We start from the raw sequence: 27,232 nt of genomic DNA, 5'->3' as shown, positions 1-27,232 counted from the left end.
GTGTGTTCCACCTAAGGTCAACAACGCCATCAATCATGACCGCTGAAATTGTCATTCCAATAAGATAAAAAACGCCACGAGCGTTGTACTTGTAGGTGATTGGAGCGCATTTGGGCGCTGTCAGGTGTCAACTGTGTGCTCGCAATATGGCATGGTGAAAACATGCAGCTGTGGCTTATGAGTGAATATTTCGCGAGGATTGGAGTAAAACTTAATTCAACATGGATTCCAGGTAATTAATCGTTGCGTTTTTGCAGAATAGAATGAAAGATAACATTCATAATATGACACTGACAGTTGTTTTTTTAAAATTCCCGCCACGTTTTAAAGAAAGCCTATTTTGACCCATCTATATTTTGTGGGTGGTGTGATCGCAAATAGCGACTTCATATATGACGTCGAGCGATCGCTCGCGACGACCACGGCGGGACTTAGGTGGACGTGGAACGATAGAATGGGCTTTCCGGGCGTTGCGGACGCTTAGTGGAGCGCGACCTCTGTTTACGTTAGGTTTGAAACTAAATTTGACAAATTTTGACAATTTAGGTTCATTTGATTAAAATTATAATATCAACTACGAACATTTTGATACTTGAAAGTAATTATTATTAATTATTAGGAGTATTAAGTATTTTTTACCAATTTAAATTAGTATGGCTACAGCTACTGAAAATGATGAATTGGTCATTTGTCCTGTGTGTGATAGGTATTATGAAAAACAAAACATAGAAAAACATGTAGATAAATGTATTTTTCTTAATACTTTACCAGAGAAAAGTCCGAAGAGAGGTGGATCTCACTTGGAGGAAAATACGCAACAGAAAAAGATTAAATTACTTCCCGGTGTTTTAAGCAGTACTTCACAACCAAAGGTTTTGCTAGACTTTTCGTTTACCCTTAATAATTAATATCAATAATAACACCTGATATACTACAAACATTGAACAGCCTGATATAAATATATATTAATATAGGCGTAATTAATCGCACCCACTTACTATTTCAAAATAAAAATCATAACAGAAATTCATTTCAAATTTGTATTTTTTACATTCAAAATAAATTAGTAGCTGACCCACGCAAATTTTGTTTTGCTATAAACATTATGTATATGTTATCTTAGGGGCTTAAAAAATAGTTTAGATCGATTCTCAGACCTACCAAATATGCACAAAAATCTTCATAAGAATGGTTCTTGCTGTTTCGGAGGAGTTTGGTCCCTAACACTGACATGAGAATTTTATATATTAAATATATTTTATTTTAGTTTAAATATATTTCCTTGTTTAAGATAGTACTGTTATTTCTAAGAAATAGAGTCAAAGGAGCTGCTTCTGTAGATTATCAGATATCGATATGACTCTGAATTTCTATGAAGGTATGCAGGATTCCTCAAGATATTCTTAAGACTTTATAATTTAATATTTCAAACTTAGTAATATTTTCTTGATGAACACTTGACTAGATAATTTTTAATTTTGTACTAACAACTGTTTTTTTTTAAAACTTCCCTCTACAGTCAGCCCCTTAGCTTTAATTAAATCTGTTGAACTTTTCTAGGATTTTTCGGAATCAGCACAACCAACAATGTGACATCTCTTATTAATTTAACTTCAAATGGAAGCTAGTCTTTGATCTTTTAAGTCGAAATATATTATTATCAGTATCCATTAGTGTTCTAGGCAGTTAGTTTTCGTGCCGGTCTAATTTATATTAGTACGCTTTACAGGAGATATCAATCTCCTCCTTGATTGTGGTATTTCCAAGTATCTGTGTATTTCTGTATTTTAGGTAAACCAGGGAGCATTACTTAAAGTTTTTAAGGCATTATTTTGAAACTGTTGAAGAATCTCTATATTGGAGTTGCCGGCCGATCCCCATACTTCAATTCCTATCCCTTCAATACTGGTTATATAATACATTTATATATCAACAGTTTGTTTTCTAAACTGAGTGAGGACTGTCTTCCAATTAGCCAGTACAGGTTTTGTAGCTTAAAGTTTGCCTGATCTCTTTTGGCCTTTATGTGGTCCTTCCAGGTAAGCCTCCTGTCAAGGTGCATCCCTAGGTATTTGACTGTAGTATTCTGAGGTAGGACAGTTCCATCAACTGTCAGATGGACAGTCACATATTTTTAATGTAAAGGTAACATGGGCAGGGTGCAGCACTTGCTTTAATTCTCCATTTCCTCAACCATGATCCAACCTTTTCTAGGTGTCTTTGGAGGTTTTCCGATGCTATGCAGGGGTCCCTATGGCAAGATAGTATTGCTGTGTCATCTACGTAGGTAGCAGTTAAGACGTTATTGGAAGTGGGTAAATCGGCAGGAAAAACTGTGTACAATACTGAACCGAGTACATATCCCTGGGGAACCCCAGCTTAAATGTCACTAATAGGTGACATTGAACCTTCTGTTTTTACTTGGAACATGCGGTCCTGTAAGAAGGATCTTAAGAGCATATAAGCAGTGTTGGGAAAGCAAAGTTTTGCTTTCATTCGAGGCCCTTAGGCCACACATGGTCAAAAGCTTATTGCACGTCGAGCAAGCAGAACAGCAGAACAGTATTGTTTTCGTTCCAATGCTTGGCGGACCGTAGAAGCCATTCAGTGTATCTGTTCTATGGCCCCATGATGTGCGCGAATTCCAAACTGGTGTTCTGGTATGATATTATGCTCCTCGAGTATCGGATGGAGCTGTTGCAGGAGAAGTTTTTCAAAAAGTTTTGACATTATAGGGAGAAGACTAATTAGCCTGTATGAAGTCACCTCTATGGGAGACTTTCTAGTTTTGAGAAATATATTTATGATCAAAATCTTCAATAAGAGTGGGAAATACTGCAATCTAACTGATAGCATTAAACAAAATTGTCAGAAGAACAATTCCCTTCCTTGGCAATTGTTTTAATATTTCCACCATCATAAGATCAAACCCTGGTGCTTTTTTATTCTTTAGTTTTATTATAGCTTTTCCTACTTCTGCTGGTGTTCCCGATTTCAGGGGTAAGGACATTTGTTGGTCGCTATTTAATGTATCATCGATCTCTTTCAGAGTCCATGTTGTCGGGTTTGTTCAGCTTAAATGATTCTTTCAAAGAGTACGCGAATAACTTCTTTGCCTTCTTTGAAGGTTTCCTTGCCCAGCTACCGTTAGCTTGTCTTAGTGGGGACACATGATCCTTGGGTTTTTTTATAGATTTGGTCATTTTCCTGAGTGAATAATCTTCCGCTTTGCTCGTAGATAAGTTTCTAAGCTTGTCTTGTAAGGTCTTGTTTTCATTTTCTTTTAGCATATTTTTTGATTTCTTCTGTGCTTTATTGAGTGTCCTTTTGTCATGTCGGTTTCTACTTGTGCGCCACTGACGCCTTAGTCTTCTTTTTACAGCTACTATGTTCCTAATTTCCAAAGTAAAATCTTGACCTTTGTCCTTAGGACCAATGTATGGGGTCGATAGCCAAGCTGCTTTTTGAATTAGATTTATTACGTACCAAGCCGTATTTTCTATGTCTCTATCTGACTTCAAAGGTAACAACAGGTTGGCGTTGTCGTCAATGTAACTTCGAAAACACAGTTCCACTACCACCTTGAAACTCATAAAGCCGACCGATGGCGGGATAACCATCCAACTCCTGGCTTTGAAATACACAGGCCGAAAAGGGCTAGCAGCGTCTTCGGTGCGACAAAGCCAGCCCTGCGGTCACCAACCCGCCTGCCCAGCGTGGTGACTATGGGCAAAATAGATGAGTTCATGCCATTTTTTTGGCACGAACTTATGGAGGCCTATGTCCAGCAGTGGCTTGCGATAGGCTGATATGATGATGATGCTTATGTGTATTTGTTTTTATTTATCTACAATTTTACTTATTCTTATCTGAATTTGCAGACATCAGCAACACAAGCAAAATTAAGTCAAACACACACACTCACAAGTAAAGTGACATCTCCGGAACAAACCAAATCTTCCAATGATACTAAACATATTCCTTTAGCAGAGGCCATGAGGCCCAATGTTCTAGATGATATTGTTGGACAAACAGAGTCATTTGGTGTGGGATCCATGATCCACTCCATGCTCATGAAGAAAATAATACCTAATATGATATTGTGGGGTCCACCTGGGTGTGGAAAGGTTCGATTAATATTTACTTAATGGTTTAAAAATATAAATTTGATATTATTTGTTGTTTAAAAAATTATAATTATAATATTATATGTTTTTGTACAATCAAAATCAGAATAACCACAAAGTATGCAAATAAAGTTTGTTTTCTTATGGTAGGTACATTTTTATGCATTATATTTTAGACATCCATTGCAAATGTTATTGCAAAAATTTGTGCCACGGAAAGTGATTTGAGATTTGTTAAATTGTCTGCAACTATGTCTGGAATTAATGATGTCAAAGAGGCAGTAAAGGTAGCCAAAAATGAAGCATGTTTCAAAAGACGAACAGTTTTGTTCATGGATGAAATTCATAGGTATTAAAATATATATTTTTTAAAAATACTTTTTAATGTTTTAATTAAAAATATAACATGTTTTGATATATTGTAGGTTTAACAAACTGCAACAAGATACATTTTTGCAACATGTAGAAAATGGAACAATCACTCTCATTGGTGCCACTACGGAGAACCCATCATTTAGTTTAAATAATGCCTTATTAAGTCGCTGCAAAGTTATAGTCCTTAGCAAATTGTCAGTGGATGAAGTTTGGCAGATATTAGAACGTGCTGTGTTAAGGAATAACTTAGCAGTTGTTGTTGATAATATAGATGATAAGTTAAATGATGAAGATATTGGAGACAAGTAAGTGCTAATATTTAATTGTTGGTAATAATGGAAATTGAACAACCAATCAATCACTTACAATATAACTAAGGTAGGCAGTAGGCACTTTTAAATTAAATTTAACCTAATATTTATGTATGTTATAATATTCCTATTTACTTACCTTTAAAAATATGTGTGATGTAAAAAATGTTTATTTAAGTTATAATGTTTTTTAGATGGGTAATAGAAAGAAAATCAATGCGCTGGCTTGCAGAAATATGCGACGGAGATGCAAGAATCGCCCTTGGCGCTTTGGAACTAGTATTAAATGCTGGCCCTACAGGGACCACAACGTCTAATAGAAAGCTAATAAGCTTAGAAGATTTAAAAAGAGGAATAAAGGTTATCAATAAAATTATATATATATATACATACATATAGAACCTTTAATTCTTTGCAGGATATTTCTTTTCCTTTTTAGTTGTTTTAATTCGTTTCATTTTTGTTGCGATGCATTATGCGTTAAAATTAATTAAAAAATAGAAAGAGAATAGATAGTAGTCTAAATAAAGTAATATGTTACAACATATACAGGTGCTTGACTCCTACGTTCCTTCAAATGAGGGATTCTGCAGGTGTAATTGATTACGTTCTGCGTAAAAAACATTTGCTAGTACACTTTTAAAGTTTTAAATTTGACTTTGTTTAAATGGACGAGGTACGACTCGTTAGGCATAATACCTTTCGTGAGCGCGTAAGCACGGCTATAATTTACAATAAAAAGGATTCTACTCTTAGATGCATAATTCATTTCCACATGCTGTTCTTTAGTTGAATGCTGCATTAGTATAAATTTTTCACTATATCGACGTTTTTGGGATCTATCCCATTCCAGCCTGCAAAATAATGATATTTGTAATAAAAAAAATACTAATCGATAGATTTTCAATAGCTCAATTCAACTACGTTGTCCTTTAAAATTGCTCACCTTAAATTATTGTTAAAAATCATTAGTCTTTGAAAAAAAAATTCATATCTAAAATTTTATTCTATATCTTTTGATGTATACAATATTTTAAATTGCTCAAGTACACTTTGGAACAGCTCCACTTTCCTTAATTGTTAAATAAATATAAATAGTTTAGCGACTTCTTAAAATCTCTAACACAATAAAACGGTCGTCATGAGTTGACGTGCAATGTACGCCACCACTGCACTACACACCCCTGGTCTGCGTGTGCAGAGGCCAGTCTCTTGGTACCGTTTTAGTTCATATTGCATCGAAGAACGCGTAGCATACATAGTAGCCACTTCACGATGGGTCATCCCTTGTTCGACTAATGCCACTGCTTGCGCTATCTGACTTGGTGACAAAGGCATTATTATGGATCCTTAGGCGCTTTTTTTATGTTTATTTATCACAATAAAACCAAAGAACTTCGCCAACACACTTGCTAATTCCAGAACACAATTCAAAACGAGTTTGTCGGATAAAATGACACGAATCAACTAAACCTCAGAACTCAAACCAAAATGCACTTCAACTTAGTTAATCACCCTCTTACGATTAACGTAAACAATATTTCTACCCACTTATACAATAAGAACAAAGTTAGACACACTTAAAAATTTGTTATCGCATTTTATGAGTTTTGCCAAGATTCCGTGCCGCTGAGTGTATATATTTTCATATGTTTGGAGATAACTTCGTCGTTTATTAACCGATTTTGATAATTCTTTTTTTGTTAGAAAGGAGATATCACAAATGTGGTACCATGGCAAGGAAACCAGGATCTGATGATGAAATCCCAGAGGAATTGAGGGAAACTCGAAAATCGTAGTGACGACTAGTGCGTTTGTTAATTTTTTCCTCAACTTACGTCGTATTACTTGTCTATGTAATTGAAGTCGGTTTTTTTTTGTTTGCGAGCAAACACAATTATGTTGTTGGCATTTGAAGGAACGTAGCTAGGAATCGAACACCTTTATACATTTTGAAAGCAGTTTCTGTTCGCAGCGATCGCACATCCTGTACGACAGGCACGGCGAGGAGCACTACAACGTGGTGTCGGCGATCCACAAGTCGATCCGCGCGGGCGACGACAACGCGGCGCTGTACTGGACGACGCGCGCACTGCACGGGGGCGAGGACCCGCTATTCCTCGCGCGCCGCCTTGTGCGCGCCGCGGCCGAGGACATCGGTCAGTGCTCGTGGCGCTTTTCTTTTATTTTACTATATTTTTTTTGACGTTGTGAAATGCTCTTACTCACTGCCGCTGTCGGCGGTGGGAGTGTGGGGGTCTCGGTGGGGCACCCAGCAGTGCCCTCGTCGTTAGTGTGGCGCTACGGGATCGCTAACTTTTGCAACCGCGATACCTTGAAGTGCTGAGTGCTCTAAGAGTCTGTTGATACCGTATTAATGTCCGTCTCAATTCGATTTTATTTATTTTTAAACATGCCTACATCCATTTTCACAAACTTTCGTATTTATAATATTAGTAGGATTGAGATAGAGCACAGCAGGAAATATTGTGCTCAAAATCTAGATTAGCCCGTCTGGGACCTTAACTTATATTCCTATGGTAAGGTGACCCTTCCTAGGAAAGATCAAAGGTAGGGTTGACAACGCCTGTAGGCTACCTGGCATTTATTATTTGTTTATGTATATTATATTTATTTGTATTACAAGTATATTAACTTTTACTATTTAATTTATTAAATATTATTTTATATATCTCTATAATATAAAAGTCGCTGAATGTGTTGCTAAGCGCAAAACTAGAGAACGGTTGGACCGATTTCGCTAATTCTTTTTTTAAAATATTCCTTGAAGTACGAGGATGGTTCTTACGGAGAGAAAAATTCTAAAAAAAAAAAAATAAAATTCCTGAAAAAGTCTAAAAACAACACTTTTCTATACTCCCATACAAAAGATTTGTGATAATACTTAAAAGTCAATTTGAACTTTAATACCATACGATAAAGTTTGTGTTAGGCGATACGAAGTTCGCCGGGTCAGCTAGTATTTAATAAACAAGCATTACCACATAATACCCATAGTATGCGACGTAGGTGACATTAGCTATTTCTCTCGCGATTGTTAAATTTAAATTAATTTGGTATTTCTAAAAGAACGCTCTAGAAAGAGCCAAGAGCGCATGATCGAGAATTTTGACAAAGGTCAGCGAGTAAAACGTAATTTGGTTTTTGGACAAATAAAATTGTGAGTAACTAAAATAGGTATATTGTTTAATCGCCAAACTGGTGACCCCGCTATTGAACGATGGATAAAGAATATCAAGATGCACGTAGTGGTACCACTCCATCAGAAAAATTTCAGTGCTAGACTCCCCTCGTCCTGCCTGTAGGAACCTGAACTTTGGTTTGCGCAAGTAGAAGGGCAGTTCACAATATCTGGAATCACAAGAGACGCTCCAAAATTTTATTATATAGTTGGCCAGCTCGACAACGAATTCTCCAGAGAGGTAAAAGAAAAATTAAACATTATACATATTTACAATTCACAACTTAAGCACAAATTATTTATAGATAGATAATTTTGGTATAAAACATGTCCGCGTGGAATTGTGCCAAGAAGGCTGGCAGCTTTTCCCCGTTGAATCGCTATGCCGATTCTCTGGGCAAATAATGCACCAGTCCTCTTGTCACCAGTGGAGGCAATAAAGCGAGGAGTTATGTCATTTAAAAATTATTTAGCACTGCTACTCCAAGGTCCAAGTGTTTCGACTGCAAACGGCACAAAGATGTAATTTGGAATTAGTAAAAGATATAATTATTAGTCCACAACTTACTAACAAATTTTTAAAGCTGAATACCGAGCTGATTAAGCGTCTAACGTCACCAAAAAAAAAAAAATACAGCAGCTTCTGATGCACGAGGAGCTTGGAGACCGTAAGCCCTCTCAGTTTTGCGGAAAAGCTCTCAGTTTTTTGAAGAGCCTTGCTGGTACCAATATTCCTGATGACTTCCCACGGACCATTGGCGTAAGTCGTCTAGTCGTCTTGGATCTTCGTCTGATTTCCTGAAGGTATACGACCAGCCCATTTTTGATATGGCGTCTCACCTTTAAATGCTTTTGCTGGGCCATAAGAATTCTGGGATATTACCTTCAATTAATAAACATCTTGCCTTGTCAAGTAGTGATCTATTTTTTCTCTCACTTAGACTATTTTGTTTGGGTGTATAAGGCGCGGACAGTCTTCTCTGAATACCATGTTCCTATAAAAATTCATTAAAATCATTATTACAATATTCGGTTTCATTATCCGACTGGAAAAACTGGAATTTTTCTGTCTTTTGATTTACTACCTCGATCTTGTACTGTTTAAACTTATTCAGTACTTCACATTTCTTTTTCATAAAATATACGTAACCGTATTTTGTAAAATCATCAATAAAATTAAGACATCAGTGTGTAATATTTGTAAAGACCTTGTAGATTTCAATGCATCATGTATATGGAACGGTAAATTTTTTATCATTGTTTAATATTAATCCGCGCAGCAGTTTATTCCTTGATAATAGTTTTAAGTCACTTTAATTTATATGACCAAGTTTCCGGTGCCATCTCAGAATATTATTTTCTTTTCCAGGTACTAAATTAGCATTTTCAATGACATTTTCCATTCGCAGATAATAGAGTCCACTTTCTCTGACACCCGTAACTAAAACCTCCCCTTTGTCATCCATAATAAATGCTTTATTTTTATTGAACAAAACTGTATTTCCTTTATCAGTAATTTTTCCCACAGATAGTAGATTCACTGATAATTCTGGTACATACAATGTATCAAGGAGGTTATACTGCATATTTTTTAATTTTAATTTCAACTTTTCCTTTACCCGCTATATCTGTTGTGTGATTATCTGATGCTAGTTTAAGAGAACCTGTTTCATCGTATATATTAGAAAAATTCTCCTTTACCCCTGTCATATGGGATGAGCACCCACTATCTAAGCACCATTTATTATTATTATTTTTTATAGCTGTGCTATGTAAACAAGTCGGTAATATGCCGAAGCTTTTCTGCTGCTATAATTATATATGCTGATAAATTTACGTTTCGACAAGCTCTCAGATGTCTTATGCCCCTTCTTTTTACATTTAAAACATATTAGTTCAGTAGAATTCGTTTTAAAATATTTTTTATTCTTGTTATAAAATGCACCTTCAACTTCTCTGCTTGTGCAACTCTGTCGAGCGTTACTCTCTTCCATGATTTTGATTTTAAATCTTCAGGGTTCGGTAAAACACCCCTCGATTCTATCGCTATTCTAAAGTTTTCGTAGGATGTTGGTAAACTATAAAGCATCATAATACTCAACAGTTCTGGGTGAATAGTTATTTCCATGTTTTGCAATTTGTCTACTAGGTATGTTCATGAAATTATTAAGGTGATCCCGAACATCTTCATGTGCTGTCATCTTCTTTACAACTTATTGTTTTAACAAACCAGCTTTTCGTGCAGGCCCAGAGCTTTGGTGGATAGACTTCAATTTATTCCACACCTCTTTTGGAGTAGTGCAGCCACTTACTTGCTTAAGCTCATTAGGTGACATGAGAAGTAATATCTCAGCCTTCGCCATCATGTAATGTTTTTTATCGGCGACTTCGCCTGTTACGTATTTCCACAACTCATTTTTAATAAGGATGGCTTGAGTTTGTACGCACCATGTATCGTAGTTGTCCTTTTTCAGCGGTTCAATCCGATAATTTGTAGACGTCGTCATACTCGATTATTTTTTGAGTTTACATGCGACTTTTCGCTTCCACAATCACGAACCACGCTCTGCTACTAAACGTTGGAATATACATTAAATATAATTGTGTTTGCTCGCAAACGAAAAAAAAAAACCGACTTCAATTACATCGACGAGTAATACAACGTAGATCGACGAAAAAATAGTCAAGTAACTACGCGTTATCAAAGATTACTCAAAAAGTAGTTATCAGATCTCGATAAAATTTATATGTGACCACATGATAAACATCAGCTTTCGATTAAATTAAAAATTATCAAAATCGGTACATCCAGTAGAAAGTTACGCGGTATAATACAACGTAGGTCGACGAAAAAAGCGTCAAGTAGAAACGCATTATTAGATATAACTCAAAAAGTAGTTGTTAGATCTCAAATAAATTTAAATGGGACCAATTGGCACACACTACCTTTCGATTAAAAAAAAAAATTGTCGAAATCGGTCCACACGGTCAAAAGTTCTGATGTAACATACATAAAAAAAAATACAGTTGAATTGAGAACCTCCTCCTTTTTTGGAAGTCGGTTAAAAACGATTTATAACATATTTAAGCCGTTTTTACTTTGTATCCAACATACATAAGTCTATTTGAAAAATCACAGAGACAAATATATGTCATAGGAATGTGTTCTAATTACAAAATGTATATAAAACCTTCAGCTTAAACCTTAGCATAAATATAATACTAGCTGACTCGGCAAACGTTGTTTTGCCGCTAAACGCTATTTAAAAATAGGGGTTGGTGGTAGAAGGGTGAAAATTTAGGGTTGTATGTATTTTTCAACGCCAAATAAAATAGAAAATAAATAATCTAAAAATTAAAAAAAAAGTTTAGGGGTGGACTACCCTTAACATTTAGGGGGATGAAAAATAGATGTTCGATTCTCAGACCTACCCGATATGCACACAAAATTTCATGAGAATCGGTCAAGCCGTTTCGGAGGAGTTTAACTACAAACACCGCGACACGAAAATTTTATATATTAGATGACTGATATACGTGTGTTTATCTTGAATTATCTATATTTGAATTGAGTAACCTCCTCCTTTATTAAAGTCGGTTAAAAATATTAAATATGTTCAGGCCTAGGTGACCCGAGCGCGCTAGTGGAAGCGGTGGCGTGCCTGCAGGGCTGTCAGCACATCGGCATGCCAGAGTGCGACGTGTTGCTTGCCCAGTGTGCCGTACGCCTCGCGCGTGCCGACAAGAGTACCGAGGTGTACCGCGCCATGAAGCGAGTGCAGGCAACCCTAAAAGAACACAAGGGTCCTCTGCCGCCGGTGCCGCTGCCCTTGCGAAACGCGCCGACTAAACTTATGAAAGATTTGGGTAAGATTTACTATTTAACTTTTAGTAAAGCTGGTGAATGCGTGACGAGAGCGTTACGAAGTGTGATCGGGCGAGGCGAACGGAAGTTGAGAGGGAAATATGAGTTAGATGGAGCTAAAGAACTTTTACTTCGCATAATCTAAATCTAAAATATCCATAGTCTAAATAAAGCACACTCGTTTTTTTAATGATGTTATCAGGAAGAAATCGCTATTTAAACGATAAGACCGCCTTTCTACATTGTATTCGTTTGTACATTTAAAAAAAAAATGTGTCATATTCTTTGTAAAAAGTGGGATACAATAAAGTGTTTTCTCACTCTCTTTAACTAGCGGAGAATTTCGTCCTAACAAATCTTTTGGTATGTATCGATTTTTCTTTTATAAAATCATTGTTCTGACGATAAAGAATACAACAAGAGAATTGTCTAATTTGGTCCAGTCGTACGTAAGTCACGACCGTACATATTTCTACGATATTTTTAATTTTAAAGATTTTAAAAACATTATTGAAGTATTTCTATATATGCCTGTTATTCCTTCTATTAATGATTTTTAACCGACTTCCAAAAAAGGAGGAGGTTCTCAATTCGACTGTATTTTTTTTTTTTTTATGAATATTACATCAGAACTTTTGACCGGGCGGACCGATTTCGACAAATTTTGTCTTAATCGAAAGGTGGTGTGTGCCAATTGGTCCCATTTAAATTTATTTGAGATATAACAACTACTTTTCGAGTTATATCTAATAATGCGTTTTTACTTGACGCTTTTTTCGTCGACCTACGTTGTATTATACCGCATACCTTTCTACTAGATGTACCGATTTTGATAATTCTTTTTTTGTTGGATAGAGGATATCCCTAGTTTGGTACCATGATAAGGAAACCAGGATCTGATGATGGGATCCCAGAGAAATCGAGGGAAACTCTCGAAAATCCGCAATAACTTTTTACTGGGTATACCGATTTTGATAATTTTTGATTTAACCGAAAGCTTATGTTTATCACGTGGTCACATATAAAGTTTATCGAGATCTGATAACTACTTTTTGAGTAATCTTTGATAACGCGTAGTTACTTGACTATACAAAGTCAAGACAAGACAAAGTAGTTGTTAGATCTCAAATAAATTTAAATGGGACCAATCGGCACACACCACCTTTCGATTAAAAGAAAATTTGTCGAAATTGGTCCACACGGGCAAAAGTTCTGATGTAACATACATGAAAAAAAAAAAAAATACAGTTGAATTGAGAACCTCCTCCTTTTTTGGAAGTCGGTTAAAAATCAATGTTTCTGAGCGCATAAAACGAGAATGGCTATTTCGGCCAATTCGGCTAATTTATTTTTTTGTATATTCCTTAACACGTTGAACGCCAGACCAAAAACCATGTTTAGTCCAGTGGGCCGCGACGGACACCATGTGACTGCCATTATATTGGGTCCAAGAGGCCGTGTCGGACACCATGTGTCCGCATGCCCTCGATCACTTCAGAAGCCTCTAGGGAGCCGACAGACAGTGTTTCGACTGTTTTTACTAAGGCAAGTGACCCGCGCGGCCTCACAGTGCAATAAGGCCACATAGCACAAAAAAAAAAAAAATCGAAAACACTTTGAATTTATAGGCTTTTTAACAAATTGTTTCCAAAAATGTTATAGCTGGTGTCTGCCACCTGAGATCTTGGAAAATAATGGGTAAATAACTGTTTCCGTCAGTCGCCCATTATTTTTGAGGTTTTCGCTGACAATATTTCAGTACGTCTACCATGAGTTTCCAGAGACGATACACGTTAGCGAGTGTAGTAGAAAATTTGTATGGCAAGTTGAGCAGCGCCTCTACCGGATACTATCATTACTATATTTGGTACCATAAGTTTTCTCAGGACAGTTAAGTTAACTACACTCGTAAATGTCATTCTAGAGCGCCGATATTTTCATACAATTCGCTACCATGAGTAACATATTTGACAGATGTCACCCTGTTTAACGTTACTATTATAGTTGCGTCGCTCACTTGAAAAAATCGTGCAAGAAGTTTATAATTGTTAGGTTTATATACTATTTAATTGCATTATATTTGGTAGAACATAGCCCCGTTCCTAAAACACAATTTACGATATAATAATATTATTTTCTATATTCAATTTACGAAATAATATAATAATATAATACAAATTATACAATTTATTTATAAAATTATGATCACGATTTACGTAAATAAAGAAAGAGATAAATAACCATAACACTTAAATAAACACTTACTTTTTCATATAATCCACCATAAGTTCGAACTGGGAAGCATTAGTTCTCATTTTTTATATTTTGTTGTTTTAGAATTATTGTATAACAATTAAACAATATGATTGTTTCACAAGTGTTTGACAACAACGTAAGTTAGACATTTAAACTGACGGAATAAATTGAAAAAATTTAGAAATTCTTGAGCTCGCATGAATACACTGTAATATGCTGCTTTGCATTTTTGTCGGATTATTTTAAACTTCGTTTAGACCTCACTTCATTCGAAAGTCATCATGTTTACTCTTTCTTTTTTCTATACGGAAGAAAGAGATAAAGATATTAGTAACTAATACCAATATAACGGATTTACAACTATAAGTCTTATCGAGTGCTCGATAGACTCTATAGTGAAATTTAGAAATACTCATAATAGGTATGGTATAGATAACTATTTCTGTTGCGTTTCTACGTTTACTACTATAGTTATGTCATGTGCGCTTGTAACAAAAACTCATGGTAGACGTACAGAAAAACACCTTAACAATTTTTTGACGATTCTCGATTTATTGGTGTGGCCCCAGGCGAAAGTATGCTGTCGGACATACGGTGTCCGTCATGGCGTCCAACGTGTTAAGGCCATGTTTTTAGACCAACATGTTTTATATCCAAAAAAAAAAAAAAAATTACCAAAAACTTTTGACAGAACGAAGTCTGTCCAGGTAGCTAGTTTATTAAATAAATTTAATGAATTTTAGTTTTATTGAAATGAAATTAACTCAAGTAGGAGTAACTTCATTTTTTGTTACCCATACAAAGGAAAAAATTAGTTTATTTTTAACTTATAATTGTTATTAAATTAGTGTTGAAAGTATTTTTTTTACATTCATCACTATCATTAATAAACCATTTATTTTTTTCAGGATATGGTAAAGGCTATAACATGAGGCATCGCGACAGTTCTGGTATTTGCTACATGCCAGAAGGTACGGAACATGTAAATTTTTTTAATGAAGATGGTTAGAGTTGAGAAGAGCATTTAACTATTATTCAATAAAAAGAAAAAAAAACATACATGTGTCTGTTTTATTTTGGATAATCTCATTTCACAAATATGACATAGTAAAAATTTACTATTTACAAGATACACACATCACTGTAATATTACAAATTTTACTTACATTGTACCTTTGTAACACTGATGGCTTAGCATATGCCATAATTTTTTCGGTTGTCCTATGTTTATAAAAATAAAATAACATTATCTTAATTTACAACATTTGCTACTGCACATTGTGCACAAATATATAATATAAATTTACATTATCCTATTTGTGTGAGCGTGATACAATAGCAGTTGAAATGCTTATTGTCCACATCCAGTCAAAAACACTGAATCAGTACGCTCCACAAAATGTAAGCTGGACACTGGTTCTAATGAACAGCCGTGAGGTATTATATACAAATTAAATTCATACTGAATACCAAAATGACTATCTTAATCTTACTCAGCACTGTCATTTTTGTAACATAAAAGTACTAATTGGGGTCCTACAAGTAATATAAATCTAGCTTATAATGCAAAATCTAAATCTGTATTTTGTAAAATCATTACTAAACTTCAGTTTAATAAAATGTGCCACATCTTACGCATTTGATTGCAAAATTTGTACAATCTTATTCTACTATTCCAACTAACACTAACTTAGCTGACAAAGTCATATAGATTAAGCAAACTTTAATGTTAAAATAAATTAGAATCAGACTTCTAATTATGATTTTGAAACTATAGGAGTGGACTTTGTCCATAGGCAATATCAATTCATAAAATAATAGAGAATTTTAGTCTTGGTCAAAATTTCATAAAATAAATAGTGAAAAGTATAAACAAATGGATGTTAAATGTGGAACGTATACAGATATGAAATAGTGTATGTAATTTTTAGCTAATGCTAAATCTAAGGAAATTAGAAGACGTAATCCGGTCCGGCCATGTCGATCGCCCACCGGAATTTATCACGTTGTGTTTTGTTGTAGATCTTTTCAATAGGTACACCATGTTTTTTACACCTGTGAAGGTAAATTTTATTAAAAATAAAGTTTTTATGGAATTTGTTTTTAAAGTTGAGATTTGTAAACTGCAAAAGGATAAAGACCTGTCCCACAATAGTCATTTAGTAAAAGAAAATGTAAGCACTCATACTTTCCTATAAATAATATAATTACACTTTAAAATCAAGAACAAACAAATCTTATCTTATACTATTAAACGAGCAATTCTTGTATATATATATATATATATATAGAATCTGAATCTCGGAAACGGCTCCAACGATTTTCATAAAATTTAGTATTTAGGGGGTTTCGGGGGAGATAAATCTATGTAGCTAGGATTCATTTTCAGGAAATGTCGTTTTATCCCTGTTTTTAGGAATTGAAAAAAATATCGTTAGAATACGAAGGTAAATTTCGCATAAGTCAATGTAGTTGAAATAGCTCGGTGGGAAATCGGCCGCTCGGGATCAACCGAGAAGATCATGGTTCAAATCCACATGTCCCTGATCAATTATTTTTTCTTTTTCTTTTTCTAATTGCACTCGTTATTTTTTATTTAAATAGACTGTTCTTATTTTTTATTACTGACTGTTCGTATTTATACTTTATGATTTCCAAAAAACACGATTTACTAAAAATACCGAGCTTAGCTCGGTCACCCGGGTACTTGAAATAAATTTAAAGGGTATAGATCCTGAATGAACAGTGAATATCAAAACCTGATCCTTATGTTTACGCAAATTACAAACACTTTATATGATTACTACCTGGGGAATGAATACAATATTTTTAATTAATTTCTCTAAAAATAAAACTAAAAAAGTAAATTTAGACACATGCAAGATCTGGATGCATAATTTTTTTATGGAATTGTAACACTTACCATGATACTGAAATTCGAGGATCAAGATAATTCAGCTTGGAGGTGCCAAGAGCAATGGTTTTGTTTTCATCACGGTCAGTTTCCTGAAGTTCTAATTTTTTCAACTGTTCCTTCAAACGTTCCAGAGCTTTCTTCTTTTTATCACAAGCTAATTTTTCTTTTACTGAGCCTCTTTTAGCAGCTTTGGCTGCATCACGATAATCTTCTTCTGCTTCATCTACTTGGTCCCTTTTGGCTTTAATTTTCTCTTTCAATGCTTCCATTGATTTTGAATGACCTATAAGTCAAAGATTAACAATTAAATAATGTGTAATAAAATTTAATAGACATTTAATATTATAAAATCACTAGCTGACCCCGCAAACATTATTTTGCCATATTTGTTATTAACCCTCTTAATCCGTCCCCTTATAACTTAGGGGTATGAAAAATAGATGTTGGCCGATTTTCAGACCTACCCGACATGCACACAAAATTTCATAAAAATCGGTCCAGCTGTTTCAGATGAGTATTGTAACATTTTGATATGAGAATTTTAAATATAAGATGAAAATAGTAATAATAAAAACAATGAGTGCAATTTATTTCATGTATCTTTGATATTACGTTAGTTCAAACATTGTTGGTAATGCTGTTAAGTTATGCTTAATTAGTGCAGGTACAACCTGTGTTTAACTGTGTATTTCTACTGGCAATGTTTTTATGATGTGTCAATGGTGGTTGTTTTAAAAATTAACAAACATTACCTTTTGGTACTGCACGTTGATGGTTACAGAGAATAGCGACTGCCCTATTTGCTCTATTATATGCTAATATTTTCTCTGGTATTGAAGCATCAGGATCTGTTAACTCCTCTAACTGTCTTTGCAATGTTATAGACGCATTATAAGTACGGAAGACCTTTGCAGTTAACCCTGGCATCAAATCTTTTAAATGTTCATTCAATGTTTGTGTGTTTAATCTGTCAAACAGATCATCACTGCCTTTTTTGTTGTCCATAAATATTTCGAGATTCTTAAATACCCTTTTTTCTACTGGTACTTCATTGTAATACCTAATGGAATCTTTACCTAGAAAATCAAAAACAACTACATATTCTTTTCCATCTTTTTCTTTGTGTAGCTCGATGTGTTCCACACGCAGAGAACAACAACCAACTGTGTCAGCTTGATCATCATCTTTTTCGTTGCCTGCTCTCAGTGCCAACCTATCAATAAAATAAAGAGCCACAGCTCGTTGGCGGACTCTCATTTCTTTTGCCTTCCAATCGGCCCGATATGTTTCACGTATTTTATCAATACTTTTATGAAGGCATCGAGCTGTCTCATATTTTTGCCAATCCTTTTCACCTTTTAATTTAGAACTAGGATTTAACATGACATATTTAGCCTGGCCCTGAACATTTTCAGTCCAAGATGCCAACCAAGTGACAGTATTATCGTGTCTTACTTCCTTCCATTTGTGTCCAGGCGGTGGTTTAGGTATTTTGCTGTCTTTAGAACAATTAATAAGAACATCTTCAGGCATCACACGTTTCTTTAACATTCCCATTTTGGGATGTTCTCCTCTTCCTCTGAATAGGCCAGGAGGTTCTATCCTGAAATTACCGATTTTCTCTTTATGTCCATCTATTATGCAGAAACCATACTCTTTTTGTATTTCCTCATTTTTTGCTTTCAGTGCAGCTTTTTCTTCTTTTGTTCTATTTTTATTCTTCTCTGATTGACTTTGGAAATATGCATGCATTTCTTTAAAGTCACATTTTGAGAGATCTTTTATAAGTTTTGCTTCTTCGTGTGTCATTACTTTTCGCCAATCTCCGAAAAAGTTGTTATTAAATGTTGACTTTGTGGTGTACTCGTGTTCCAACATACGTGCATAAAATCCAGCTACTTCTTCAGCATCTTCAGAAAGCTTTATTACTTTTCCATCATAACGGAATTTGACATTTTCAGGTAGTGGTTCATATGGGGGTGCAAACAGGGGTCCTTTGTGTTCGAGAAAGTGCCACTTAGTACCATCTTCTTTTTTAGATTCTTCCCACCTAAAAAAATAAAATACTTTTAATGACCATTATGTTTAATAATCTGATTTAGTTATAAATGATTTACTTTCTGCGAAAGGATCTTAATTGCCTTAGAGCTCGATAATTTTCACTAGTGACTTTTAGAATTGAGCTTATTTTAAAGAAATTTACCCCTACCAAGACAATCATTTTATATTTAGCCAAACATAACCTTAATGTTACATCATGTCAGGTTAGCAGAAATGTTTTTGACAAACTTGTAACGCCATCTATTATTACATCTTAGAACTCACAGAAATGTTGCCAGAGTAAAATACTATATCAAGTTTTATTCAAAGTGCAAAATGTCCTAAAGTTGCATTTCATGCAATTCCTACTATCAGTTCATACTGTCCCATTTATACTTTTATTTTTACTATGTTATAAATATTATTATAGCTTGTTTCATAAGGAATAGACATGTCTCTTTACTTTCAATAATATTTTTCTTTTTTGTCGATTTAATATAGCCTGAGAAGTGATGTACTAACCACTTCCAAACTTCCTGCTCTTCTTCATCTTTCTTCTTTCGTTTCGTAGGACTGGCATTCTCTGTTTCGCTCTTAACACTCTGGTTGGCTTTTCGTTTTTCTACTTTTTTCTTTTTTTTATGGGATTCGTCATCATCTTCATTATCGTAAGTTTCTTAAAGAAAATGATTTTATTAATTTATTTGAAAAATTCATACAATGAACAGATGTCCATTACATACGATATATGATGAATGATATACATTTTGTATCAAACATTTTTCCCAACTCATAAAAATTTATTACAAGATAAAACTAAGATGTACATGTTTAAAGCAGTCATTCATACACTAAATATTGAGGGGCTTTTTTGACAAAACATTCATATCTGTATTAGTTCCTATGTTCATAATACCTTTCTTAATCTTCTTTTTTGACTTTTTGCGTTGAAGCAATGGGATTTCTTCTTCACTTTCACTAGCAGCTCGTTTCTTTGACGCCATGCGCTCTAACTGTAGAACAGGAATTTATGTTTTTATTAAGGACTAGCTACCCGGACAGACTTCTTTCTGTCAAAAGCTAATAGTAATAATAATTATTTTTAATTTTTATTATTATTATTAAAACCTTCCCGTGGGGCCTTTAAGGAACATACAAAAATGTATTTAGCCGGATTGGTTGAGCCATTCTCGAATTATGTCCTTAGCAACATTCATTTTTATTTATATAGAAGATATATTTGTTAAACTGTTACTGTGCTCATCATTTACTATAGAAACATTTTTCAAATTTTTTTACAGCTGTTTTAAACTTCTATAGTTAGTAACATTACGATTTACATGTAGAATCGCATATTTTTCTAGTCTTTTTGAGTTACTAATATTGTGGTACTAATGAATGCAATACTGTGAGGTATATTAATGAATAGGAATTATTTATTATGGTTACTGATAGCTACAGTGTCGCAATGAGATGATTTGTAGCTTATGTTAGTTCTGGAGCCTTTGACTTTGATTTGATTAATTATTCAAATTTATTGTTTAAGAACTTATAAAAACCAAAATAATTTTCACTATACCAAAATAATATAGGTCTCACCAGAGGGATGTCTTCTTCTCCTTCTGAAGCACTATCATCGTCAGGAGGCAGTTCAGAAAGGGGTTCTTCCTTTAACTTTGAGATCGAGTAGTCGCAAGATGAAATAGTGGTGTTATTAGCACCTCTATACTCTTCATCTTCTTCTTTTATTTCTGGCTTTATGTCCACTTCTACCTACAAGGTTACACATCATTAATAATGTATTACTAAAATAAAATAATAACATTGTACATTGTGCTTGCTTCGTTAGTAAAAAAATAGACAGTAAACGGAATACCCAACACAAAAACAATTTTTCCATTTGAACCAGTAATTCCTAGATGGTCACATTCAAACAAAGAAGCTTTTCAGCTTTATAATATTAACATATACGATGTAAGATAACGTTGTTACTATGGCAAGCCATATGAATTTTCTTTTTAAATGATTGACTATTATTCCATTGACTAAAATCACTACCATATAAAATCATGTTGTAACAACAAAGCTCTAAAACATGATTTTAACCAATAGACAAAATTATAAAATCTGAAACTGATCTGTAATTAAAAGTAGCTGACTCAGGAGAATCTTGTCTGGCGAACTGACAGTTACAAAGACAACTGCAAGAAGTACTCAGTCTAAGTTATATTTCGTGACCAAGGCAAATAGGGATCGTTTTTACATATATAGAAATGAGTAGATAGTGTGAAAGAGACAAATATTGTCCTGCTAGTAAGATGTTAATAAAACATTTTTCTATTACAAAGTTACATCAAATAAAGCTCATGACATTGACTTAATATTTTACCTCCAAACTAGGCTCTTGTTTTGTAGAATAATCATCAGAGTCAGGATCAATCTTAACTTTTTCATGTCTCTCACTGTGGCTTTTATCCTTACTGGAGCTTTTGCTTGAGCTGCAAAAACAAATTAAATTTTTTTAAACATATTACACTGAAAACTGTACTTACTATGGAAAAACATTTGTAAGGCAATCTTACAATATTTCTATATTTTTATATAAAGTTAATAAAAGAAATAGTTGATATTAAGTAGCATTAAGACAGTAAACTCATAATAAAAGTTACAAAAACAATGGAAACTAATTAATCATGCAATCATGATTGATAAAGTTACTCAACATTACAAGGACTGAAGGGTTCATTTTGTCATAAATTAGTTAATTTCCTTAATATCAATGATTAGGTTACAAAATATTGTAATTACCTGTGTTTGGCTTTAGGAATGGATTGCTTATCTTTGTCACGATGACGGTCTTTTTCACTTCTGTGGCGATCCTTTTCATCCCTGTCCTTATCTCTATCCTTAGACTTGTGCTCCTTATCTTTTGACGATGATGAATTTTCTTTTGAAGAGGATGACTTCTTTTCACCATCACTTAATTTGTTTTTATCTTTATCGCTCTTGTCTTTGTCACGATGTCTATCCTTATCCCGGTGCCTGTCCTTATCCTTGTCACTGCGATCCTTGTCCCTGTCTGATCTCTCTTTGTCTTTCTGTTTATCCCGATCTTTGTGTTCTTTATCACGCTCTTTATCTTTATTAGATGACTTGTGAGAGCTGCTGTGATTTTTGCTACTAGAGTGTCTGTCTCTATCTTTGTCCCTACAAAATGTATATTATATTGTATAAGTATGAAGTAAACGTAATATAAGTATGTTTTAAACGTAATTGCAAACTATGTGGATAGTGTAACTAACAAGAAGTATTGTATATATAATAACACCTAAAATTTTACATGTTTTATGTGTAGGTAGCCTTATAAGAAATTTCTAGAAATTAATAACCTGTTCGAGCTGCTGCTATGTTTGGACGAGCTCTTGTGGTCCCGGTCTCGATCTTTGTCACGATGCTTATCTTTACTTGACGACTTGTGACTGCTCTTATGCTTCTCGGAACTGTTGTATCCATTGTGGATGCCGTTCACGTGCTCATTTTTATTTCCATTTACCTTTCCCTACGGATGAAATATATTTGATACGTATATTTATTAACATTTAAAAATCTCGTGAAATAAAAAAATGATTTACATTTATGGCAAATAAAATTATTAACTAGTTAAAAGTACAAAAACAAAAAAAAAAAAATACTATGCGACGCTTAGTTTCTTTCTTGTGCGAGAACTATATGAGACGCCATATTGGGACTTAGAAAATTTTTGCTTTGTAGCATGCAGGTTCACCAGTAAACAGAAAGGTTGGCGAATTAATAATTCACAAATCTACAATAAAGAGAAACTATGAATAAAATTTAACTTATCTGAGTACTTACAGAATCACAATCATTATCACTGGCTGGATTTTCAACGCTCATTTTGCCTACGTATAACGCGGTTTGTTCCAGACACGTCTGAGATTACATGAGGATTGGGCCGGTCGACCGAGGACCGAACGTAATTTTTCTAAGTGCCGCGATATGCCGAATGCGCATGCGTCGCTTGCAAAAGGCGATAACTTCAGGTGAAGTAGTTCAATGTTCTTATGCGTTATTAACTTCAGTTCAAAGATGTTTAGAATTGTAAGTGACCATTTTGTACAGTGCATAGAACTTTATAAAATATAAATAAATATATACAAATTATACAGTTTAGAAATTTATAATATATTCATTGTTATTATTTATACAATAAATGAAATCCCATATTTTTAGGTCGTGTAATCTGTGGTTGTCTTGTTTTAATTAGTAATCTGTGCTTATAATTTTAAACGTCATACAGTCAAGAATGAGAACTTTTAAGTTTTTCACTTTATTTTTCATTGGTTTTTAACCTCAATGAAGTTTTTAGTTTGCTACTGTGAAGTCTAATTTGTTTTGTTTTTTTTGTCATTTTAAAAGTTACTGTAAATAATAGTGAAATTTCCTTTTATTTTTATTTTTTTCGCATTTATAAAAAAATAATAAATATGAATGATGTGTCAGAAAACTGTGAACACAGTAACGAAGAGTCTCAATTAAAGGATAGACCAAACACAACCCTGAAACGGCCTTCAAGTAGCCATGAAGATAAACCAGCAAAGATACATTCGCATTCCAATATAGTTGCGGCTCATTACAATCATCTGGAAGAAAAAGGATTAAAAGAAAGATTCAATTCGCCAATTTTTTACTTAAGAAATTTTAATAATTGGGTGAAAAGCGTTCTGATACAAGAATATACGGATAAAATACGTGAAAAAGATTATGGAAGACCGTTAAGAGTGTTGGACATATGCTGTGGTAAAGGTGGTGATATAAGTAAGTGGCAAAAAGCACGCGTTGATCATGCTATTTTCGCTGATATTGCGGAGGTCTCAATCGATCAATGTAAGACCAGATATGAAGACTTACGTCTTCGTTCAGGACGATTGTTTTCTGCAGAGTTCATAGCTACTGACTGCACGAATAATACTCTGAGAGATAAGTACAAAGACCCATCTATAAAATTTGATCTTGTGAGTTGTCAGTTTGGCTTACATTATAGCTTCGAGAGCTTAGGGCAAGCACGTCGTATGCTCTCTAATATATCAGAGTGTCTTAAACCAGATGGGTACTTTTTCGGAACAATACCTGATGCATATGAAATAATAAGTAGATCAAAAAAATCCCATAGTGTTTCTTTTGGGAATAGAATATTTAATATAAAATTACTATTTGACCCTGATGATGGATATCCACTATTTGGTGGAAAATATGATTTTCACCTTGAGGGTGTTGTAGACTGTCCAGAGTTCCTAGTAAATTTTGAGTTATTTTTAAAATTAGCAAAAGAATATGGCTTAGAATTAGTATACAAGGCGAGATTTGATGATTTCTTCAAAGATTTCTCTGATAAATATAGAGATTTGTTACAAAGGATTAAATGTTTCGAGTTCTACCCAGCCCTGCCTAATAGAGAACTAATAGGTGATGAAAAAGACTATGAACACGCAAAAACCTATTTTGAAAATATGACAAACAAAAATGAAAAGCTTGTTACAATGAGCCAATCAGAATGGGAAGTTGCAAGTAAGTTTTGTTTTGGGTTAGTTTAATATAAAATTGTAAAATGTTTGAGATCCCGATATTTCTACATTATTGTAAGTGCCATGCTTACTGATAAAGGATAGATGATTCAGTATCCCAATCTAATAATTTATCTAAATTTTATTTTATAAAAATTGTAATTATAGTCTGTTATATGGTAATTTTGAATAATAAATTTATCAAATTGGTTTTAACATAGTTGTTTTAATTATAAATAATTTGACATTTGAATAAAAACATTTTTTTTTTCAGCTATTTATTTAGCATTTGTGTTCAAGAAATGCAAGTCGACTATGGATTTGAATGGAAAACCCGTCTACATACATACAACAAAAACGTCATCTCCTACACAAAAATAACATTTTGGTATTATTTAGATTCAATGTATTTAAATAAAATTCAGCTTAATTTAGCTTTATATTGTCAGTAATACTGCAATGCCTGCTAATACTGCATAACACCAAAACTCAAAAATAAGATTCTGTGGAGGCTTTTTATAATAGTTGGCATTGGCAAGCTAAGCGCTTTCTCTAATAAAAATGCTTCAAATGAGAGAAGTCAAAACCGCGGGAGCAATAAATCATCCAAAAGTATTTCCTAAACTGTGTATCTATGTATCATGTCATGGGAAGAGTGGCAGTTGCTTGGGCGCCTTTGGCGCTGACCTTTTATATAGGTGTTACAACATAAAATTCTTAAAATATTGCCACCAAATTTTAACTGTATATTTTTGAAATACTATACTTTCGAAATATGAAAAAAAAAAGATTTTTTGAAATTTCTAGACCACCGGGTCCTCTTGGGCTATGGGTTCTACATGTAACTGTATATTTTGTGCTCATAGTAAAATTTTATTTTTCGCTAACAAATTTTTAGACATGTTTGAATCATGACATGAGCGAAGAAAAATATCTTAAAAGATCTAATCGAACGATTCCAAAAAAATACATGTCTTTCCTATTCAAATTATTACTGTCCGTTTAAGCTCCAAACAATACGTTAAAGTGGTAATAGTAAACATATGAAAGCTTTTATTTGACATTTTAGAGGAGGGTAGAGAAATATTTTTATTTCAATATAGTTTCAACCTTAAGAACATGTCACCTGTTACAAGAATTTGCTAGACAAATTTATTGTTTAGGAAGCTTCTCTAGTATAAAACAACTGAATAATGTAATAAACTTATGGCTCGAAATGTTTTTCTTAGCTACATTTTGTTGTTACAATATTAACTAAAAAATATTCTTATAAATAATGAAATTTAATGTAACTATAATCGTTTACTTTATCCTTGTAACAATTACGCGAAGTTGAAGAAACGGTCAATGTCAATTAATTTTTGAAGCTGCAATATCGCGAAAATTTTATTTTTTAGCCCACAAATAAAAAAAAGGGATTAATCAGAAGATGTGGTAAAGTACGTAAATTTATAGTCATGTTATATTTCAGTCGACTAAAGAAAATATTAAGTTTTTTCTGTGTACTTATGGCCTTCTTACCACTGCTGGTTACGCGGTATTACAGTGTTACAGACAATATGTTTTAAGCATGATTAAGGTAAACTTTTACATTATCTCGAGTAATCAAGACTGTTAAAATGAAAGTAATTAAATTATGATATCAAAGTAATTAAATTAGTTAAAATGTAGTACTGAATGTACAGTTTGTAAACGTCCAGTTGTCGAAAAAAAAAGTATGCTTCATGTATGGAGAAGGATTAAAGCATAATTTGCCGTACAGCTCTAACCTAACGCTGTTTTGGCGCATTCTGTATACATAATAATCTTTCAATTAAATATAAATAATGGTATTATATATGTAGGACTAGTTAAAAAAAGTTAATGTACCTTAAGTGTTCAGAATTATGTTTTGTTAAAATTATATTACAAACAATGTAAATCTTCCATTTACGAATAAGTGCTTAACTTATTATTTTTGAGATACTTAATTTTGTCTCGAGTACAGTATGTAAAATGTAAGATTTATTTTAAAAATTTATTTAAATAGCCGCACTTAAACTGTTATGTACGTAAATTTGCTACAGAATTATACAAAAAATAATGAATTTTTGGTTTGTAATAACTAAATAAAATTTCTTCCTGACTTTATATGACTCTCATTATCATATTTGCATACCTTGATATAATACCGTTAAACCGACGCTAAAATTGATCTGCAGAAAATGGAAAATTAGCGCCACCAACTCAGATTCAACCTAATGAACGAAAATTCAAGACGAGAAAGATCTGATGTTATTTTGATATTATTTTATACCATTCACGAAAATTTACAAACCTCATATTACAAACATACTGACAGTTTGAATATTTATATATTTTTTTAAAGGAAACGTTGGAAACGTTCACTGAATCAAGGATACCTTCGTAAATAAAAAATGTTTGTAGCTATTGTTTTAATGGAATTTATATCCTTGAAATTCATTTCAATTACTTCTCAATGATAGAAAAAGCTAATTGTATCAAATTTCCTGATCCAAATGTAAAACAAATTGATATGCAACCAAAACTCAATGGT

General features: G+C 33.5%; 3 protein-coding genes across 4 annotated transcripts; 2 read left to right on the top strand and 1 right to left on the bottom strand.

The window, feature by feature from the left end:
• Nucleotides 1-505: 505 nt before the first annotated feature.
• Nucleotides 506-15,197, top strand: LOC123668003 (ATPase WRNIP1-like). The gene is made up of 8 exons (XM_045601826.1): nucleotides 506-872; nucleotides 3,882-4,127; nucleotides 4,304-4,476; nucleotides 4,553-4,807; nucleotides 5,008-5,173; nucleotides 6,789-6,972; nucleotides 11,637-11,882; nucleotides 15,045-15,197. The coding sequence occupies exons 1-8, from the start codon at nucleotides 654-656 to the stop codon at nucleotides 15,143-15,145; spliced, it is 1,590 nt and encodes a 529-aa protein (XP_045457782.1). The 5' UTR covers nucleotides 506-653; the 3' UTR covers nucleotides 15,146-15,197.
• On the bottom strand, nucleotides 15,194-23,176 carry LOC123669589 (DNA topoisomerase 1). 2 transcript variants are annotated; one of them, XM_045603188.1, is made up of 10 exons: nucleotides 22,967-23,176; nucleotides 22,483-22,652; nucleotides 21,902-22,300; nucleotides 21,483-21,591; nucleotides 20,693-20,866; nucleotides 20,010-20,106; nucleotides 19,616-19,769; nucleotides 17,806-19,103; nucleotides 17,060-17,336; nucleotides 15,194-16,191 (listed from the first exon to the last, which is right to left on the bottom strand). In XM_045603188.1, the coding sequence occupies exons 1-10, from the start codon at nucleotides 23,006-23,008 to the stop codon at nucleotides 16,089-16,091; spliced, it is 2,823 nt and encodes a 940-aa protein (XP_045459144.1). In that variant the 5' UTR covers nucleotides 23,009-23,176; the 3' UTR covers nucleotides 15,194-16,088. The 2 variants fall into 2 exon arrangements, with proteins under 2 accessions (XP_045459144.1, XP_045459145.1); XM_045603189.1 differs by lacking the exons at nucleotides 19,616-19,769; nucleotides 20,010-20,106; nucleotides 20,693-20,866; ... (2 more) ...; nucleotides 22,483-22,652; nucleotides 22,967-23,176 and adding an exon at nucleotides 19,171-19,365.
• A 195-nt stretch (nucleotides 23,177-23,371) lies between these two features.
• Nucleotides 23,372-26,803, top strand: LOC123669590 (mRNA cap guanine-N7 methyltransferase). The gene is made up of 2 exons (XM_045603190.1): nucleotides 23,372-24,679; nucleotides 24,950-26,803. The coding sequence occupies exons 1-2, from the start codon at nucleotides 23,599-23,601 to the stop codon at nucleotides 25,054-25,056; spliced, it is 1,188 nt and encodes a 395-aa protein (XP_045459146.1). The 5' UTR covers nucleotides 23,372-23,598; the 3' UTR covers nucleotides 25,057-26,803.
• The last annotated feature ends 429 nt before the right edge of the window (nucleotides 26,804-27,232 follow it).

This window comes from Melitaea cinxia, chromosome 3, assembly GCF_905220565.1.
Source record: "Melitaea cinxia chromosome 3, ilMelCinx1.1, whole genome shotgun sequence".
Lineage (NCBI taxonomy): Eukaryota > Metazoa > Arthropoda > Insecta > Lepidoptera > Nymphalidae > Melitaea > Melitaea cinxia.
The sequence above is the reverse complement of the archived record's forward strand: the minus strand, read 5'-3'. Positions and strand labels throughout refer to the sequence as shown.